Source organism: Bos indicus x Bos taurus, chromosome 26, assembly GCF_003369695.1.
Source record: "Bos indicus x Bos taurus breed Angus x Brahman F1 hybrid chromosome 26, Bos_hybrid_MaternalHap_v2.0, whole genome shotgun sequence".
Classification (NCBI taxonomy): domain Eukaryota; kingdom Metazoa; phylum Chordata; class Mammalia; order Artiodactyla; family Bovidae; genus Bos; species Bos indicus x Bos taurus.
Window position 1 is genome coordinate 32,141,941 of NC_040101.1, and position 19,425 is coordinate 32,161,365.

A 19,425-nucleotide genomic window follows, 5' to 3' on the forward strand; every position below is an offset into this window, starting at 1 on the left:
TCCCTCCCTAGGCTCCATGGTAAATCATGGGCTGGAAAGGTTAACGGATGAGCAGGAGGAGGAAAGAAGGAAAAGCCCAAAGATGGTAAACTTCTACAACCAAGGCTGCAAGGCTGAAGTGAATGGTGGTAGATGGGGCAGAATTACTATAGTAATCCCAACCCCACAAGAGAGCTGCCCCTCCTCAGGGAGTAGAAAAGGATATCTGCCCTGGGGTATCCTCTGTGAATACAAAGAAGAGCTTTCTTCCTTCTTTTCCTTTACCTCCCCTCTTCTTAACTTCCTCATCTCCTTCCTTAGGCAGAGGGAGCGTGATACTTTAGCATGGCAGTTTAGGTAAACAACGGAAGGACTGATTTCCTGTTGGATCCAGCAAACATCTCCCAAACAGTAACAACATTATAGTCACACATGCAGCTAATGGTCTGTCAAAGAATGTGTGGCTGGTGGGGGAGCGTGTGGTGACTGATGACTAGATTCCAGCACGGAGGTTACCCACAGCTTCTGGCTGGATCCGGTTTCCAAGAAGGCCAGAAAAAGCAGGCCAGGCGGCCAGCCACTGGCTCTGCTCTGTCTCAGTGCCCACATCACACGTGTGATCGGTGCAGCCAGTTCTAATTCTTGGAAAAAGCTATATAAGGGTTGTGCTGTTACGCCTCTGAGTTGAAAGGGAAGGACATGGGAAGATGTAGCTGGCATGAGTTGTAACTAAATGAGGAATGTTAACAGAATACCAACCACCAAATTCCAGACAGCACCAAGAATGTCTGAAGATTTTTCACCTTGGCATTCTTCAGTCTTACAGAAATTCAAGTATTAGGAACTCAGCTTACCGTGCAGATGCCTAATTTATTCCTATTCCATAAAGACTTCTATTCTATGAGGAGTATACTGGAAATCAAAGGGGAATGTATCTTTCTACTATAAATTCCAGGTAGTACTGGGATTCACAAATTCAACGTATCGGAAGCAATATACATGCATAGCAGAGTGCATTAGCTATCTATCTTATCGAATCTCTAATAGAGTCAGTGGCAGTTATAAGGAGCTCTCCAGTTAGCTCTGTGTGTGAAGGCATGGTGTGGATACAGCCAAAGATTTGGTCCCCTCTGGACAAGCTCACCATAGTCTGTGCTGGGCCTGGACAGGCCCTCTTATCTCCAGCCAATGTATATTAATTTCCTCTACTGGAGAAACTACAACTAAAACACACATTTTCTACTAATGGTAGAAACAAGGGCACTGCCATACCTTGCAGTATTAGTTAACAAAATCCTTTCTCTGGATCTACTTATAAAGATAAATCAAAGTTAGAGGTGGCTGATTATTTGGAAAAAAACGTTTAAGTTACGGGCCACCAAGTACATAGCATTAGAATGAGGATAAAAGTAACGTCTTGAAATTATGAGTTCTGTAAGAAAACTGAGTAATAAATATGGGACTATACGTTACCATTAACAATGCCCTTAAAAGCCAAAATGCTGCCAGAATGGGGAAGCACCTCAAAGGCAAGTGGCAGGAATGATCACTTTTTTTTTTTTAACCATCCAAGGTCACTCTCAGCCTTGAAGGATCAAAACAGAGCAAAGGCATACCTTAGAGGTACACTGTCTCAGTATAAACCTGGCTAGTTCCCTGCATCTTCTTTCAAATGCAGCCATAGTGTTCAAATAGACATGCCTCTGTTCTCTGAAGACAGAAAGCACAAGCTGTATGGCCACACCAAAGAGAGGGGCCCTGGCCTAAGCAGTACTGGGGCAGAGGGTCAGGAGAAGCACGTAATGACTCCCCCAAACGTGGAATGGAGGTACTGAATGTGAACAAGGGGCAGGTTCAGAACAGACCACGAATGAGAAAAACAATGCTGAGGAACTGTAAGAGGGCTCTCAGACCAGAACAGCAGCAGGATCGAGACCCCAAGGCCAGTGTCATTTGAGGAACGTCTGGACAGAGCTCCAGTCCACCATCTTCGAGGCAATGCTAATAATCCATCATTGTCACGGGCACTGAATCATACAAAAATGAGGCTGCTGCCCTCGTTGAAAGCACAATGAGACACTGTTTCTTGCTCCCTCAGCATCTTACCCTTTAGCACTACCGTCTCTTCAGTGTAGAACTACTTTCCTAAAACACTGAGGATGCAGATATGAGAAGGATAAAGCCTGAGCTGACTTGTCCGTGTCTTTTAGGAAATCTCTCAGTGCCCAGAGGTGTGTGTTTGATTCTGGCTGCTCTTCACTGTAATGCACGGTCTGGTGTGGCTTGCCAAATGCCTCTGGCATGGGCAGAGAAGACCATACCAGAAACACACTGTGTGCCAGATGGCTTCTGCAGGATGTCAGACTGGACGAAATGGCAAAGGGTGGGGTGGGGATGTGTGAAGAGGACAGGAAGGGGAGAGAAGCTGCCATAAACCAATCCCAGGGGAGTATTTTTGTAGTGTACTCTCGGGCACCAGATGATCAACAGTCTACTCAGCAGGGTTCAGTTAAACCAACAGGCCCACCAAATCCCCTACACAGCGTTATCGGGGTGAAAATAAGGGGAGAACTGCTCTCCCATTTCTTTGTGGGAACGACAAAACCGACCAACAGCTGAGTGATGTATACCACAAAATGGGCTTTAATGTCTCCCTCTTATAACATGATAGTGCTGTTTAAACCGGAACTGGCACCCAGCTCCCAAGACTAGCTTCCTATGAGGAATGAAGCTGGCAAGCCCCTGGCTGCCATGCAGCTGGAGCAGCCCCAGGCACTCGGCTTAGTACAAGATCTGGAGTCCAAATGCCTACACCTGCTGCAGTTCACCCACTTTGGGGTTCTGGAACCGGCAGTGTAGATTCTGTGAATACCAACTACACCAGATACCGGTCCACCTCTTTGTACTAGCAGCTCCCTCCCCTCTGTCCCCCACCTGCCTCATCTGCCCCTCACAATATTGCTGGTCTCAGCTTTGTGAGGTAGTAAGAACACCCTGCCTTTGCAGGGCCTAAATCTCCCATCGTCACAGGTTTGAATCCTCTGTTTTGCTTTCACTTAAAACATCTTGGAAGCATGGCTTGCCCTGTCCAGAGGATTCCTGGAAGTCACATCCTCCAAGTTTCTCCCAAGCTGACGGCTTCCTTCCACATGCAACACAGTACGGCGATTCCAAAGAACTGCACGTAGGAGTGAAGACAAACAGGAGTTGCTCTTCTTCTTATACCCAGTCAGCCCTTGTCTTGATCGCTTTATCTCTTTCTTTCATTAACACGCACATCTGCATGTACACAGAGGTCTGGAAAAATCCTCTGAAAACTGGAAGTACTTTCTGAATTCCTGGAATTATCCCTTTCATCAAGTGATGTTCAAACTGCGGACTGGTCTCTGCCTTCCCAGATGGCTTCCCGTTGCCTGGCTTCCAATCGTTTTCTCTCTGTAAATAAAAGCAGTGTTAAAAATAGTAGTATAAGTTCACATAACCAGTAGCTTTCCCTTAATCTGAATTACACAGCTAATTTTAATCATGAAATGGGTGGATTCTCTGGTTTTCTCTTACCTGATTCCAAGAGATAATATTTTTCACTTTCCAAGTGCTTTGTAAGTTGAAACAGTGTTAGCATTACTATACAACAAAAAGAGAAAGGGCTGGGCTAACAGAAATTAAAAGCATATGGAATAAAAGTCAGAACCAAGGAGGATCCAGATTCTTATCTTGCTATTAAGGTATTTATTTTAGTTCTCTTTCTCAACTGCATTAGTGCTTCAGTGAAACTGGCCGTTATTCCCAGTCTACTGATTTTTAATAAACTGTGGAAAATTCTGAAAGAGATGGGAATACCAGACCACCTGACCTGCCTCTTGAGAAACCTGTATACAGGTCAGGAAGCAACAGTTAGAACTGGACATAGAACAACAGACTGGTTCCAAATAGGAAAAGGAGTACATCAAGGCTGTATATTGTCACCCTGCTGATTTAACTTATATGCAGAGTACATCATGAGAAACGCTGGGCTGGAAGAAGCACAAGCTGGAATCAAGACTGCCGGGAGAAATATCAATAATCTCAGTTATGCAGATGACACCACCCTTATGGCAGAAAGTGAAGAGGAACTAAAAAGCCTCTTGATGAAAGTGAAAGAGGAGAGTGAAAAAGTTGGCTTAAAGCTCAACATTCAGAAAACGAAGATCATGGAATCCGGTCCCATCACTTCATGGCAAATAGATGGGGAAACAGTGGAAACAGTGTCAGACTTTATTTTTCTGGGCTCCAAAATCACTGCAGATGGTGACTGCAGCCATGAAATTAAAAGACGTTTACTCCTTAGAAGGAAAGTTATAACCAACCTAGATAGCATATTAAAAAGCAGATACATTACTTTGTCAACAAAGGTCCATCTAGTCAAGGCTATGGTTTTTCCAGTGGTCATGTATGGATGTTAGAGTTGGACTATAAAGAAAGCTGAGCGCAGAAGAACTGATGTTTTTGAACTGTGGTGTTGGAGAAGACTCTTGAGAGTCCCTTGGACTGCAAGGAGATCCAACCAGTCCATCCTAAAGGAAATCAGTCCTGGGTGTTCACTGGAAGAACTGATGTTGAAGCTGAAACTCCAATCCTTTGGTCACCTGATGCAAAGAGCTAACTCATTTGAAAAGACCCTGACGCTGGGAAAGATTGAGGGTAGGAGGAGAAGGGAACGACAGAGGATGAGACGGTTGGATGGCATCACCGACTTGATGGACATGGGTTTGGGTGAACTCTGGGAGTTGGTGGTGGACAGGGAGGCCTGGTGTGCTGCGGTTCATGGGGTTGCAGAGAGTCGGACATGACTGAGCAACTGAACTGACTGACTGATCTTTATAAATATTTCAAAAGGGATCAAGAATATGTTTTAATATTTTTCTTCTACCTTCTTGCTCAAATAGAAATAGTAGCCACTGGGCTTTAGTAATATCTCTCTACTACAACCCTACAAAAAAAAATACTTCACAGGAAAATCAAATTTTAGTATTTTCAGAGTACTTTCAGGAGCCAGAAATCTTCTGGAATGTCAATTCCAACATGGAAAAAAGACCACATATAATGAAGGGAAAATAAAAACTATTTCTAAAAACAAAAAAATGCACAAATCTGGGCAAACCATCTTCAAATTTTAACACATAAGCTTGGTTTCCATTTAACACTTTCATCAAGACCTGAGACAGCACATACCATACACGGTTTGGTGACCCGAGCGCTTCACTAGGTGCCACAATACCAGTTCTAATTTCATGGCTAGTCAGTCATTGATCCTGACACTATAAAATGTAGATAATTAAGCCTAAGTGCTTCCTTCCAAGGGCAATTATTTCAGATAATGTCTGTAAAAGATTTTGCAAGTCATGAACCAAGGGGAATTATAGAAATCAAAGTGAGTTTAGAGTTAATATCAATACTTGCTATTTTGATGTTATCTTTCCAAATTAACAGAATATCTTACAAAAATTCTTATATTTGACTCAACTTTAAAGGCAAAGAACTTGATAAGGAAGCTGACTGGCACTTGGAAATGTGAGAAAGAGAAATCTGCTGCTATCTGGGCACCCTCTGGTGGCACTATCTGAAAATAGCAGCAAAGTTACAAGAGGCAAACAACGAGGGTAGGCAACTTCCCAGCTGAAGGCTAGTTCGAATTCAGAGCCTGGACTCAGCTTCAAGGCAGGCTTAAACTGGGTTGGGATTCTCCAGGGAGACAGTACTAAGGATAACTGGCCGATGCTGGTTCTGATCCTTAAAAACAGGGAAAAGTTAGGAGAGGATCTAAAGGCAAAGGCAACCTTGGACAAAAACAAAAACTGGTCTGGGTTCCAAGAAAAAGTGAAGAAACCAGACAAGTGAATTATTAGAACTTAGATATTTTAATAAGCTCAGAGAGGTAAACCAGACAATGTGGGATGTTTTAAGAAAGGAAATCCAGGAGCAGTAGAAAAACAGAATTTTGGCCCATAATTCACAATTTCAAAATCAAAGTAGCACTGAAAAAAAAATTGTTTTTTAAAAAGCTTGAGACAACCATCAACTCTGTCCATGAAAAGGAAAGGGACAAAAAAAGAAGAGTAAGTTACAGCAGGGAAGAAGTAGGGGCAGGCAAAGTAAAGGGATGGAAGAGAAGGAAAAGAGGAGGAAGGTGGAAAATAGATGATAATTATACAGCATGTATCCTGTGCCAGAAGTTCTTTTAAACACAAATGTATTTACATCCCAAAACTCCAAAATAACACTGAAATGATGTGTACTATTATTATTCCCATAACACAGAGAAAAAAATAAGTAAAAAAATAAATAAATAAATAAAAAGCTTGAGACCAAAGTTCCTTTAACTACAGTATAACCTGAAAGGTCATGAGGCTGCTTTATAGCCTTTATATGCCATTTAATGTGACTAGTCAGTCTGTTACAGAAATATTAATGCTAATGGATTTGATTTTGGTGTTAGGAAAAAGATATTAAGATAAACATATTATCTTTCTAAAATTAGAATAGTTTAGATTTCTGAAACATTTCCTATCCTAATACTTTCTAACAAAAGACCGTACATCTGTTTACCAAATATAGGTAAATATAAGAGGAAATTCTGGTGGTAAACCGTATGATAAAATCAGCAAGAATAGAGAGACAAATTGATAAACACAAAGAAACAGTGAAAATGTGAGGCTTAAATTTAGAAATACAGAACATGAACAGAATACATAAATACAGGTTAGGATAAGACCTAAATATATTTTCTTCATTTTAAAGAAATGGAAGCTTGGAGGAGTCAAGTGACTTGCCTAAGGTTATATAATCAGTGAAAACCTGAAGCTGGAACCCATGTCCTTAGTTCTTAAATCAGAAAACTTTCCACTACCCTGACATCTGAAGACAAGATCTGAAAATATTTACACAGAAAAGGAAAATATGTAGGAAAAAAAATATGGTCAGAATAGTAAAGAATAAACATGTTGCCTTTTACTAAAGAAAAGAGGTATGCACGATACTGGATGCTTGGGGCTAGTGCACTGGGACGACCCAGAGGGATGGTATGGGGAGGGAGGAGGGAGGAGGATTCAGGATGGGGAGCACATGTATACCTGTGATGGATTCATTTTGATATTTGGCAAAACTAATACAATTATGTAAAGTTTAAAAATAAAATAAAATTAAAAAAAAAAAAGAAAAGAGGTAATAGCTGATAGACAGCATTTTTTAAAAAGCTCCTATTAACTCCACCAATTAAAAAAGTAAACTAAGAGAAAGCCCAACAGCAGCCATGAGGGCATGGAACCAAAGAAGAAGAGAATATTAGTATGAAATGATTAACCTAAAGCCCTGAAGACTTTTATTTCTCAGTATAATAAATAAATTGGCAGAAACAATTATATTAAATGAGTTGAGTTCTCACTGAGGAAATGGAAAGTGCTGAAGATGAAAAAGAGGCCAGTTTGGTGTCATGTTTAAAACAATAAAGAAAAGAGATGGAAACTAAAACCTTCAAAATGTACTTCTACACCTAAGAAAACAATGAAAAATCATCACAAAATCTACTTGTAGCCACCTACAGAGCAAAAACCAACATCAAGACTTGAAATACAAGTCTAGTCAAACTAATCTAATTGCCTTCTTTTACGGATTGACAGACCTGGGAGATGAAGGAGGGCTGATGTAAGTAGCCTCTGCATTTTAGCAAGTTTTAGATTTCAGGCTTACCAAGTATGTGTATGCTCATTAATACATGGGGAAATGGAGTCTACCTCACATAAATGTTAAGTGAGCATTTAACTCTAGAGGGTGGAATGGTTATCAATGCATTAAGTATATACATGCTATTTACTTGGCAATAATTGGTAAACCAGTCTGCTGCTGCTGCTGCTGCTAAATCGATTCAGTCGTGTCCGACTCTGTGTGACCCCACAGACGGCAGCCCACCAGGCTCCCCCGTCCCTGGGATTCTCCAGGCAAGAACACTGGAGTGGGTTGCCATTTCCTTCTCCAACCCATGAAAGTGAAAAAATAAAGTGAAGTCGCTCAGTTGTGTCCGACTCCCAGCGACCCCATGGACTGCAGCCCATCAGGCCCCTCCATCCATGGGATTTTCCATGCAAGAGTACTGGAGTGGGTCAGTCAGTCTGTAAACATTTTCATCTCTGATCAGGGCCACAGACGTAAGTTTATTAAAAGGCAGGTGACTCCAAAAATATGGGTAAATGCTGCATCCCAAAGAAAAAGATAGGAAATGAAGGGAACTTTACAAAGAGGAGAAAGGACACCAAGAAAATGCCATAAGACCTAGCCTACGAGTCAGCAATGCAGTGCTGCCCTTGAAGGCAGAATAACGGAATTCCTAAAAAGGATTTCAGAAGGCAGCGACTGTGATTAGATTTTTATTACAGTTGACTAGGTATCCTACAGAGATGATTTTACTTTTAAGTTCTTAGTGATTTCATTAATCAAACTAAGGGATCAAATTATTGTTTACTTACTCTGCCTCTCTGGCCTGTGCCCCAAAAGATGGCCTTTCAGAACCAGCCAATTAATCATCCTCCCCCAAGAGTAAAATGACACACAGCTATGAAACAAAATTATAGCCAGCTTTTAAAATGAGAGTAGCTTATTCTGAGAACTCTGATTCCAACTTTAGGTGGAAATTAAGTGTTCTGACAGGTGGAACATGGGGAAATTTTACATATATTCCTGAGTTTGGACTTTAAAATGTGGTTTTATCACTTACTGTCAATGATAAAAGATCACTGACAGAGATCATTCTGTCGTTTTTGAGATTGCATCCAAGTACTGCATTTCGGACTCTTTTGTTGACTATGATGGCTACTTCATTTCTTCTAAGGGATTCTTGCCCACAGAAGTAGATATAATGGTCATCTGAGTTAAATTCACCCACTGCAGTCCATTTTAGTTCACCAATTCCTAAAATGTCGATGTTCACTCTTGCCATCTCCTGTTTGATCACTTCCAATTTGCCTTGATTCATGGACCTAACATTTCAGGTTCCTATGCAATATTGCTCTTTAGAACATCGGACTTAACTTCCATCACCAGTCACATCCACAACCGGATGCTGTTTTTGCTTTGGCTCTGTCTCTTCATTCTTTCTGGAGTTATTTCTCCACTGATCTCTAGTAGCATATTGGGCACCTACTGACCTGGGGAGTTCATCTTTCATTGTCCTAACTTTTTGCCTTTTCATACTGTTCATGGGGTTCTCAAGGCAAGAATACTGAAGTGGTTTGCCATTCCCTTTCTCCAAGATTACTTTCTTAATCTCTTTTTTAAGGATTAAGACAAAGACTCCTCAATAAAATGGTAAGAAGACCAAAGTAGGGTAAAGGAAATTATCAGGAAAGTATTTATACTTCAAAATTCCAAATTCCAAACTCATTAATTAGAAAGGTTCCATATGCAGTGTTTAACTCTGGGTTTTATAAAGAAAATCATGGAGGACTTGAAAGGGTTCAGAGTAGAATCATGAGTGAAATAAGATTTAATGAAGAAAAACTAAAGTAACCAATGTCATTCATGTTAATGAATATGTAGCTGAGTATCTCTTTACAAACTAAGCACTGTGCCAGACAGCAGAACTCTTGAAGTGGGAAAAAGAAAGGCTATGGGATTTTTTCCATAGTATCATTAATGTGTGTGTGTGTGTGTGTGTGTGTGTGTGTGTGCGCACACACGCACATGCACGCATGCACTCAGTCATGTCTGACTCTTTGCAACACCATGGACTGTAGCTGGTTCCTCTGTCCACGGAAGTTTTCAGGCAAGAATACTGGAGTAGGTTGTCATTTCCTGCTCTAGGGGATCTTCCCAACCCAGAGACTGAACCCTCGTCTTGTGTCTGCTGCACTGGCAGGCCGAGTCTTTACCACGGCACCACCACCTGGGAAGCCCCAGTATTAATAACAGAAGTACCTGTATCAGGATGGCACACAGATTTCCATTTCATACTGATTCTGATCGACTAGCAAATGGTCAAGTCCAAAATCACCAAGAAGGAGTATCATGACTGATGAGCACTGTCTGTCAAGGATAACGAATGGGGCAATAGCACACAGTACGTATTCGTCATTACTGGCATGTGTTATTATAATGAATATTAACTTCCCAAGAGTCACACAAACAATAGTATTCTAAATACATAAAGCACCTTTCTAAACGTGTTTATATATGTTAACTTATGTTGCTCAAAGAATTCTCCAAGGTTGGTCAAGTCAAGCATTGCTTTCACTGTGTTGGAAACTGGGGCACAGGGAGGTATAAGAGACCTGCCACAGCTACCTAGCTAGTTAACGGCAAAAACTCTATTAGTACTCCAGATCCTCTCATTCCTAATTGATCTGCCCTTGATCTTTATAGTTAAAAGCTGTTAGAACAGAATGGTGTCCAGATGCTTCTGATTTCCAGTAAATACCTACGAAAAAACTTTTAAACTATTGTATAGATTTCAGTTAGACCTAAGAAAGAATTTTCTGATAGTAAAAGCTCTTAACCACTGGAACAGATAACTAAAAAGAAGCTTGTCATATTTTATTTTCTGAAGACCTTAAAAATTTTTTTTACTGGGAAAAAAAAAAATGTTAATTACCCCCAAAACTCCTTCAAAAGGGAATACAGTGTTGTAGAAGGAACATGGGTTTTAATTAGAGAGGCCTAGGTTCCAATACCACTTCTCAGTTTACCAGTTGGGTAACCTTAGTCCAGTTATTGATACTTTACCTCTAAAATGGAGATAATATCATTCCCATCAAGAGTTAGCATACTGCCAGGAACTTCCTTCAATCCTTTTAATTGCAAAAACCTTTTCGTGGCTTTTAATCTTAAAATCTTCGGAAGTGAAGAGAAGAAAAAACTGCTTAAAATATCAGGTTCATATTTTCTTTCTTACTCAAGGCAGATATCTCTACCAGACTGTACATCTTAAAAAGAGGAACAAAATCCTGCTCTCTCGCTAGTCTTCCTAATTAGGGAGCACAATGCTGTGCACAGGGGCAACGCCAAACGTAGTTGATAAGAGTATCAGAGGCAACTGAAAACAAAAAGATTAGTGACAAGAAAAAAATATGTACTGGAATCTGTGCTGGACTCACTATAAAGTGATATTGCTACTATTACTAAAAAAGGAAGCAGCTAACATTTATCTATCATGGGCCTGTTTCTCTGTACCTGTTATGGGCCTAGAGAAACAGGAAGGAGAGCGTTCCTATGGGTTTTGAAAATGACTAAGTACATTTTGTGGATTGTCTCACTTGATTTCCATTTTATGGATGAGGAAACAGAGGCCTCCAGAGAGCAAGTAATTTGCCCAAGGTGACACCGCCAGTAAATGGAAGAGATTAGATACAGACCCAGGCAGTCTGATTCCATAGCTTATAATGTTATTTCTTGTGCTGTACTGACCCCCTTCCCTCCAGTGGAAGATCTGGAACAAAAATATCTGTTCTATTTAATATCTAAACAGTACTTTTCATTTTCACAGAAAAAAAAATCTTTTAAGTGAGCAGTTTTAGGTTCCATGCAGGCAATTATTAGAGTATATGCTTAATGCCTAAGCAGCCAGAAAGCTATATTGGAATTTTCCATAGGCATCTTCTCAGATATAAAGAATGAGAGAGTTCTGAGACACAATAAAGGAAGAGCCCTCTATAACCTGTATAGTTTTAGCACCAATGGATAGGAGAAATTTATCACAGTGGCCTCTATTCACAACTAAAAGGCTTCTTCAAAAACGTATGTACCAGGGTACCCACTTAGCCAAGAGCCTCATTTTTAACTGCATCACTGAAATGTCCTTGTATAGCTGGGCACTTAAATTCAAGTGCACCTGTATGATGATGGCCCTACAGAGAAACAGTGGGGTACTCAGGTGATATCCACACAAAACTATTGTTGCAATACCTGTTGAAATACAGGTGACATTACACTCATAGGGAGGCATGATACACTGCAAAAAGAATCACATCTCCTTTTATACATACCACAGTTATTACCTGCCACTGACTTTCTGAGATGACTGTGGTTATGACAGAGAAATTATTTTCCTCAGAGATAACCAATTAATAAAGGGTTAAGGACACTGAACGTTCCACTTTATCTAGTTCTGACAGTGCCACATATAAAAACCAGAGGGATCCTCCCCTGTTTCTATAATCTCAAGGAACCCTTTGAGTCAAGAAAGCATGAGAAAAATCAAAACTGCCTCATTATAATCATTAAGGTTTCAAAAAATTAGTTGGTTCAACTCTGAAACTCTAGCACCTGCCATGACACACTCTGTCACTGGTTATCTGGCCAGTGCAGCTGAGAGTCTGCAAGCTGCCTGCTATCACCAAAGCAGAGTGGACAGGAAGTATTAATGGCCTTGTTAGACCGGTAATAAACAAGGAGTTTGAAACTTCAATTCGTTTAATGGAAAAATGAAGCTACTTTTCAGTAAGTGGAATTTTCAGAATAAACTGCCTTCAGATTCCAAAGATCGTGGACTAAGGCAATCAGACTGTTTATAGTCTGAAGTTTGATAAAAAGTACTGAAGTGCAATCGGAGTCCCAAGCCTTTACATACAAGTCAATAGCCTATAAAGAGGAGAGAAACATTTAACCTCAACTACAAACTATAGGGAAAGAAAAACCCTGCTTGTGGATCAGTTGAAATATTTTCTGAGAAGTCTTAAGTCCTGGAAAATAATAAGATTAGGCTAACCTAGATGTGCTCTAATGGAGCCACTCCGGACTGTCTTTAAAGAAAAAAATTACATCCTAGAGTTATCATCACCAATGTCAATTGCTGGCTTTTCCTTAATTTTTCTTCTACCTAAGATCTAAACCATTTGATAAAATCATGGCAATCATGGCCCAGTAAAACCACAGCAAATACCATTTTCTGCCTGGGAGATTACTATGTCTTCATAGGAAAATTTTTCTGAGTCAGGAGCAAGAACTATAGAAACAGCCATGGATGAGCTAAAAAGACGGAACCTATCTTTTGAAAAACAACAAAGGAGCATGGATTAGGATACCTTGGTGTGTGGAACAGGCAGACATATTCCAACATGTCTTCCTCCTAAATATAAGTCATGAACACAATTTCAATATATGTGGGAGGCTTCTAGGAAATGGAAATGACAATATGGAATGAGCTTCATTTTTTTTTTTTTAAACACATGCTTTATAGTGAGCTCTAAAGGAACTAAAGAAGAATGCCATCAGCTTCAACTCACCTCGGGCTTCTCTCAGTTTTTTAAGCTCTGCTTCCCGTTCAGTTTTGCTCTGCTTACTTCGAACCCCAAGGGCACTGATGACTAGCCTTCTGGCTAGGGCTGCTGAAGTCTCAGGACGCTCCTTTGCTGGCTGGAGAAACTCTGAATGGGAGAAAAGGAGGGAGCAGGAGGGAGTAAGGAAGAGAAAGCATTCTAGCTCCAAGAGATTTAACTCAGTAATTAACATACAAAATAGACTAACAAGGGCTGCATCAGCAGTAATTAATACAAGCCTGATAGATGAAGATCAGAGGAAATTAACACGGCAAAGCACAAACAACCCTGCCTTCATTATCTGTATTAACACGATTTCCTACAGTGACTATCAAACTGCTAACCACAGAGGTAAACTGGATAAGGCTGCCATCAGAAAATGGTGACTGCAGCGCCTGCAGTTCGCATCTCCCACTCTCTCCAAGTGGCTTCTCCAACGCTGTATTTCCAACAGAGCCTTTTCTCTTTTCCTTTTTCCTTAAAAATACTTCTTTTAACACTAAAAATAAAAGTGTTATGTCTTTAGAACTCTGAATGCTATACAAGTGCTAGGAAAAAAAACGAGAACACGACTATCAGTAAGAAAAAGCTCCTGAGGTTACAGGCTTACCAGCATAAGCTCTAGCTTTGGCCTTGGCTGCTCTTGTGGCCTGTGACAAGGGCCGGATCTTCACCATGGTATGTTTACTACCAAGAGCATCACGAGCTGTAAAGAGAATAAATATATATAAAGAAGTAGAAGACATGAAGATGAGTGATGCAAAATATATATATAGTTAAGGCTAGTTCTTAGAAAGTATTTCCTAGATGTTGTGTTTTATTTTTTCATCACCGGCAAAAGAAATGGTAAGCTCTAGAAAATCCATAAGGAACAACTCAGCAGTGATTATTTTAAAATGGGGATTAGAAAACTATGGCTTTGGGACCCAATCCAGCCAACCACCGTGTTTTTGTAAAGTTTTACCGCAACAGAGCCATGCTTCTTCATTTGCACAATGTCGAGGGATGCTGTCTTTCCTCAATAGCAGAGTTAGGTAACAACAGAAACCTTATATCCTGAAATATCCACTATATGGCTTTTTATAGAATAAGTTTGCAGACCCTTATTTTAGAAGAATTGGACAGGAATCAACATCTCTAATTTGTCTGAAAGTCTCTGCATTAGATCTATCCTGATGCCGATGAAGAGGCCAAATCATACACTCAGAAAGTATGTATTAAAAATGATCACTGGACAGGTTAAAAGGCTACTGCAAATTCATCTGTCAGTGGGGCTGGGGGCGGAATCACAAACATATTAACATTTACTCACACTGGCTTCTTAAATCTCTACCTGTTTATGCACTATCATAACTGCCAGTTACGCAGCAAATAACCTTGAAAAGCTGACTATCTCCCCAAATACCACTGGATTAGGGTAAAAAGGGAGGGGGGGGAGCACATGGGTACCAAAGTAACTTGCCTCAAAAACCTCTACCTGTCATTTATCTATAGTGACGGAATAAAATGCCAGGTGGCTGGAACAGAAAGCAAATAAGGAAAAGAAGCAGAAGAAAATGGACAATAAACACAGTGAAATCCACTGGGTGAATACCTGTAATCGGACTGGAGAATACTCCTAGGGCATGTGTATCGTCCACCCATTTAATATCAAATCCTTTCTTTCTGCAACAAAATAAAAGAATTTTATTCCTTAAAATAAAACTTACTTTTAAAAAACATCTTTCAAATAGTATCTTGTAAGGCATTCCATGATGAGAGAAACACTCAACAAGTGCATGGGGGGAGTGGGGATAATGACACACAGAGCGGCCTGGAGAGCAGAAGCCATTAAAAGCAATCACCCATCATAACGAACTACCTGGGCGGATTTTACCTTGTCAGCCACTTTATAGACATCAACTAATTAACCCACACATGTTCCCTGGGGAGGTAAAGTATTTATCACACTATTTACAAGAGATGTTTTTAGGGGACTGGAGAAAGGAAGCATAAGAAGAAAACAAGAACCAGAGGAGGAGGAGGTAGGCAGGGAAGGTCACTGGGATTTAATGTAAATGTAGGCTCAAGGGCAGAGACAAGAGACAGAGAGGGACAGGGAGATGGGTCATTCAAAACAAAATCAATCAAATAAGAGAAAAAAAGAGACACCTATAATCAGGGAGGCTGACCTATTCTTTCTTCCCAGTTGTAGAAGGGAAGTAAGAAAGTAAAATTCAGGTTCTGCCACCTTGAGGCCATGGGCTGGTTTAATCTCTCTGTAAACCAGGTTTGCTCATCTGTAAAAAATGGGTTGAATTCCTTCCTAACAGAGTTGCTGTGAAAATGGAAATGAGATAATCCATGACAAGGCAAAGGGCACGATGTTGAGCATTTAGTGGACATTTAATAAATCAATGGTGCCCATTATTTTTTATTAATAACAATATTCATCAGGAAGATGATTAATATTAATGAAGACGTGATTAAAATATGAAGTTGACTCTGGTGTTTGACTCACAGGCTTTTGCACCATGACCTTTTCTTTTTTTCTTAAATAAAGCACTATAAAGAACAAAAAAAAAGACAACTGCTAAAGTATCTTTTCCTTTTAACAACTAGTCAAGAAAAAATTTCCTTTGAAGGAAAAAGGAATAAAGAGGCTTTGAAGGTTAGTTAGACAATTTCCTGATGTAAAACTAAGCTCAACCATGGTATAAAATGACCACAGGAGTTGAAGACTATGAGAAAGTTCCACAGTAGAAGTCTATGTTATACAATAGTTGACAAAAGATGGTAAAAAACTTAGATGGGCTCTAGAGAACCTTTTAGACTTCAGAATTTTATAACCCTTTAAAATGCTTCTCCCCTTTTGAAAATATTTTTGGGTTTAATAGAAAAAATGGTCTTGCAGGTAAAATTAGGAAGAAATAGAGCAAAAGGACGGAGAAGGCAATGGCACCCTACTCCCGTACTCTTGCCTGGAAAATCCCATGGACGGAGGAGCCTGGTAGGCTCCAGTCCATGGGGTCACTAAGAGTCGGACACAACTGAGCGACTTCACTTTCACTTTTCACTTTCATGCATTGGAGAAGGAAATGGCAACCCACTCCAGTGTTCCTGCCTGGAGAATCCCAGGACGGGGGAGCCTTGTGGGCTGCCGTCTATGGGGTTGCACAGAGTCGGACATGACTGAAGCGACTTAGCAGCAGCAGCAGCAGAGCAAAAGGAAGTTAATAGTTCTTAACAGTTAACTAATGTTCAGAAAATTCCAGACATCAAGAAAATTAATCCTTGGTTTTAAAAATCATCATTATTAGTGACAACTTCAGGTAGTTCTAATTTTGGATTTAATCTCACCAACTGCTTTTTAAAATCTACTATGCACTTCACCTGGTACAGACCTGATACTGGGTCTTATCATAACTGTAATGAATTAGACTGACTGACCCAGACTACGTGTTTAGAGTAAGATCTATGGCAGACTGTTAACTGTCCTCCAGGACCCAGTCACTACTCCTTTCTTTTAGTTACATAACTGATAAGTGAGGTACCTAGCTGCTAGTTTTGCCTGTTCTAGAACTTTACAGAAAAACGGGGTTCTTGTTTTTGTACACAGAATTTCAAGGAATACAGTCACACTCATTCATTTACCTATTGTTACTATTTATGTACAATGATGGCAGGAAAATTGGAGAAGGCAATGGCACCCCACTCCAGTACTCTTGCCTGGAAAATCCCATGGATGGAGGAGCCTAGTAGGCTCCAGTCCATGGGGTCACTAAGAGTCGGGCACGACTGAGTGACTTCACTTTCACTTTTCACTTTCATGCACTGGAGAAGGAAATGGCAACTCACTCCAGTGTTCTTGCCTGAAGAATCCCAGGGATGGGGGAGCCTGGTGGGCTGCCGTCTACGGGATCGCACAGAGTCGGACATGACTGAAGCGACTTAGCAGCAGCAGCATGGCAGGAAAATACCATCTGACCCTAAAGGAAAAGTTGGGAGCTATACCCTAATTCAAGATGTACATGAACTGAATTTTAAGTTTAAATCTGTATATCAGACAATAGACCTGGTTTATTGTTAACTGCAGGATTACAGCATTAAAGCATTAATCCCTTCTTGGTAATGACTTTCTTGAAGATCCTGAAAAATGTTTTTCTTAATAACTTACTTTTGGGATTATTTCTTTTATTCCCAAAGCTTATGTTTCCTTATAAGCTAAAGATACAGAGATATACTTCTGACTCCACGTATGTATGAAGTATATACATATATAAAAGGTAGTGCAACTATTCTCAAACCCATTTACATCAGTTTTAATTTATGTTTACTACATAATTTAATTTATTAAATAAAATTAAAACAATGAACTATGAGTATGAAACATAAGAGTTGTGTCTATAAAAACTTAAAGCTTTGAAAGACTTGAGAAAGATAAAGTCACTAAAAAACCCAAAAAACTATCATCAATTATGTTTGGGCAAAACAGTTTTTTAAAAAAAGGGCGAGGGGATGGGGAATTCCCTGGTGGTCCAGTGGATAAGGACTCAGCACTTTCACTGCTGTCACCTGGGTTCAATCCCTGGTCAAGGAACTAAGGCCCTGCACTCAGACCCTGCAAGCTATGTGGTGTAGCCAAAAAATATATATATTTTAAAAGACAGAAAACATTTTTATCTATAAGGAATTTGCACTCAGGTGACTTTGAATGGATATTAGTTGTTGCTGGAAGTTGTAGGTGATATCAGGGTGACATTAAGAACTCTTCTATCAACAGACTAGTAATTTAAAAACAACAAAAAAAGGCCTTGGCACCACATTAAACTCAATGGACACGAGTTTGAGCAAACTCCAGGAGACAGTGAAGGACAGGGAAGTCTGGTGTGCTGTAGTCCGTGGGGTTGCAGAGAGTCAGCCACAACTGATAACCAAACAACAACCACGCCAAAGACTGGCAAGTAAATGGACGTCTCAGCCACAGCTGAGCGCCTGAACCACCGCCACACTGAAGAGTGGCAAGTAAGCGGCCATGCATATGTACTGTTAAAATAAGCTGGTTGAGATGTAACAATCACATTTTATCATTCTCTACTTTATCTCAGTGGTCAGAATAACCTCAAATAAATAATTTAATTTACAGCCTTTTGGACTGTTAGGACCCTTGGTGCCTGGCAGAAGAAAACACGTATCTTCTCAGAAGATAGTCTCTTCTTTTATTGCAGACCTCAATTCTCATAAATAAAATTCCAAAGGAAATGGCCAGCTTTACAGTTAAAATAAATAAATAAATAAACCTCCAAAAAAAACCAAGGCACTATGAGTGAGAATTTGTTAAGAACAGAATTAAAAGGACTTCATGTAAAGGAATAACTAGACATAGACTATAAAAGGTCTATGTTCACTATACTTATAAAGAAATTTTTTTAATCTTGAAAATAGAGGGAAAAAATGCAGATTTGAAAATTAGAGAACTTTGAAAAATAAGAAACATAAAATGAAATTTAAAAATTCAATGGATAAATTTAAAAGCAAATTAACCAAAGTTGAAGAGATTAGAACTAAAGAAATTACTCAGCATATAAAGTAGACAAAGAAATGGAAAATATGATAGAGATAACATGAGGATTAAGTTAGGTCTAATCCACTTTCAACTGGCAGCATCATAGAGAATATAAAAGAGACTAGTACAGAGGCAACATCTGAAGAAATAATGTCTAGTGTTCTCTAAAACCAATGAAAAATATTTAGGAAGCCCAAATAATCTCAGTAATGATAACAAAAGAAACACAAAGTCACATCATGCTGAAAATGTACAATACCAAAGACAGAAAACATTAAGAGCACCCAAAGAGAAAAGACAGATTACACTCAGAAGCAATAGTCAGACTTTCAGTGGGCTTCTCATCCTACCCTAAGAAAGCCATGAGAAAGCAGAATAAAATCTTCAAGTTGCTGAGAAAAATAATTGTCAACCTAGGATTCTATACCCAGCAAAAATGTCTTTCAAGAATGAAGTTGAAATAAAGCCATTAAGAAACAACAGCGACAATGACAACAAAATCCAACTGAGTGTGTTACCAGCAGACTGTTATTAATTAAATTCTAAAGAACCTGTTCCATGCAGGAGGAAAAAGATTTCAAATGAAAGATATGAGACACAAAAAGAATACAGAAAGCAGAT

General features: G+C 39.7%; 1 protein-coding gene across 5 annotated transcripts in view; it reads right to left on the reverse strand.

The window, feature by feature from the left end:
* Positions 1-2,599: 2,599 nt before the first annotated feature.
* Positions 2,600-19,425, reverse strand: part of R3HCC1L (R3H domain and coiled-coil containing 1 like) — a 71,873-nt gene continuing 55,047 nt past the window's right edge. For all 5 annotated transcript variants that reach the window (XM_027528697.1, XM_027528698.1, XM_027528701.1 and 2 more), the window contains 4 exons: positions 14,854-14,924; positions 13,870-13,965; positions 13,227-13,367; positions 2,600-3,414 (listed from right to left, as the gene is read on the reverse strand). In XM_027528697.1, the coding sequence (XP_027384498.1) occupies positions 3,347-3,414; positions 13,227-13,367; positions 13,870-13,965; positions 14,854-14,924 (376 nt within the window). In that variant the 3' untranslated portion in view covers positions 2,600-3,346. The remainder of the gene's footprint in view (positions 3,415-13,226; positions 13,368-13,869; positions 13,966-14,853; positions 14,925-19,425) is intronic.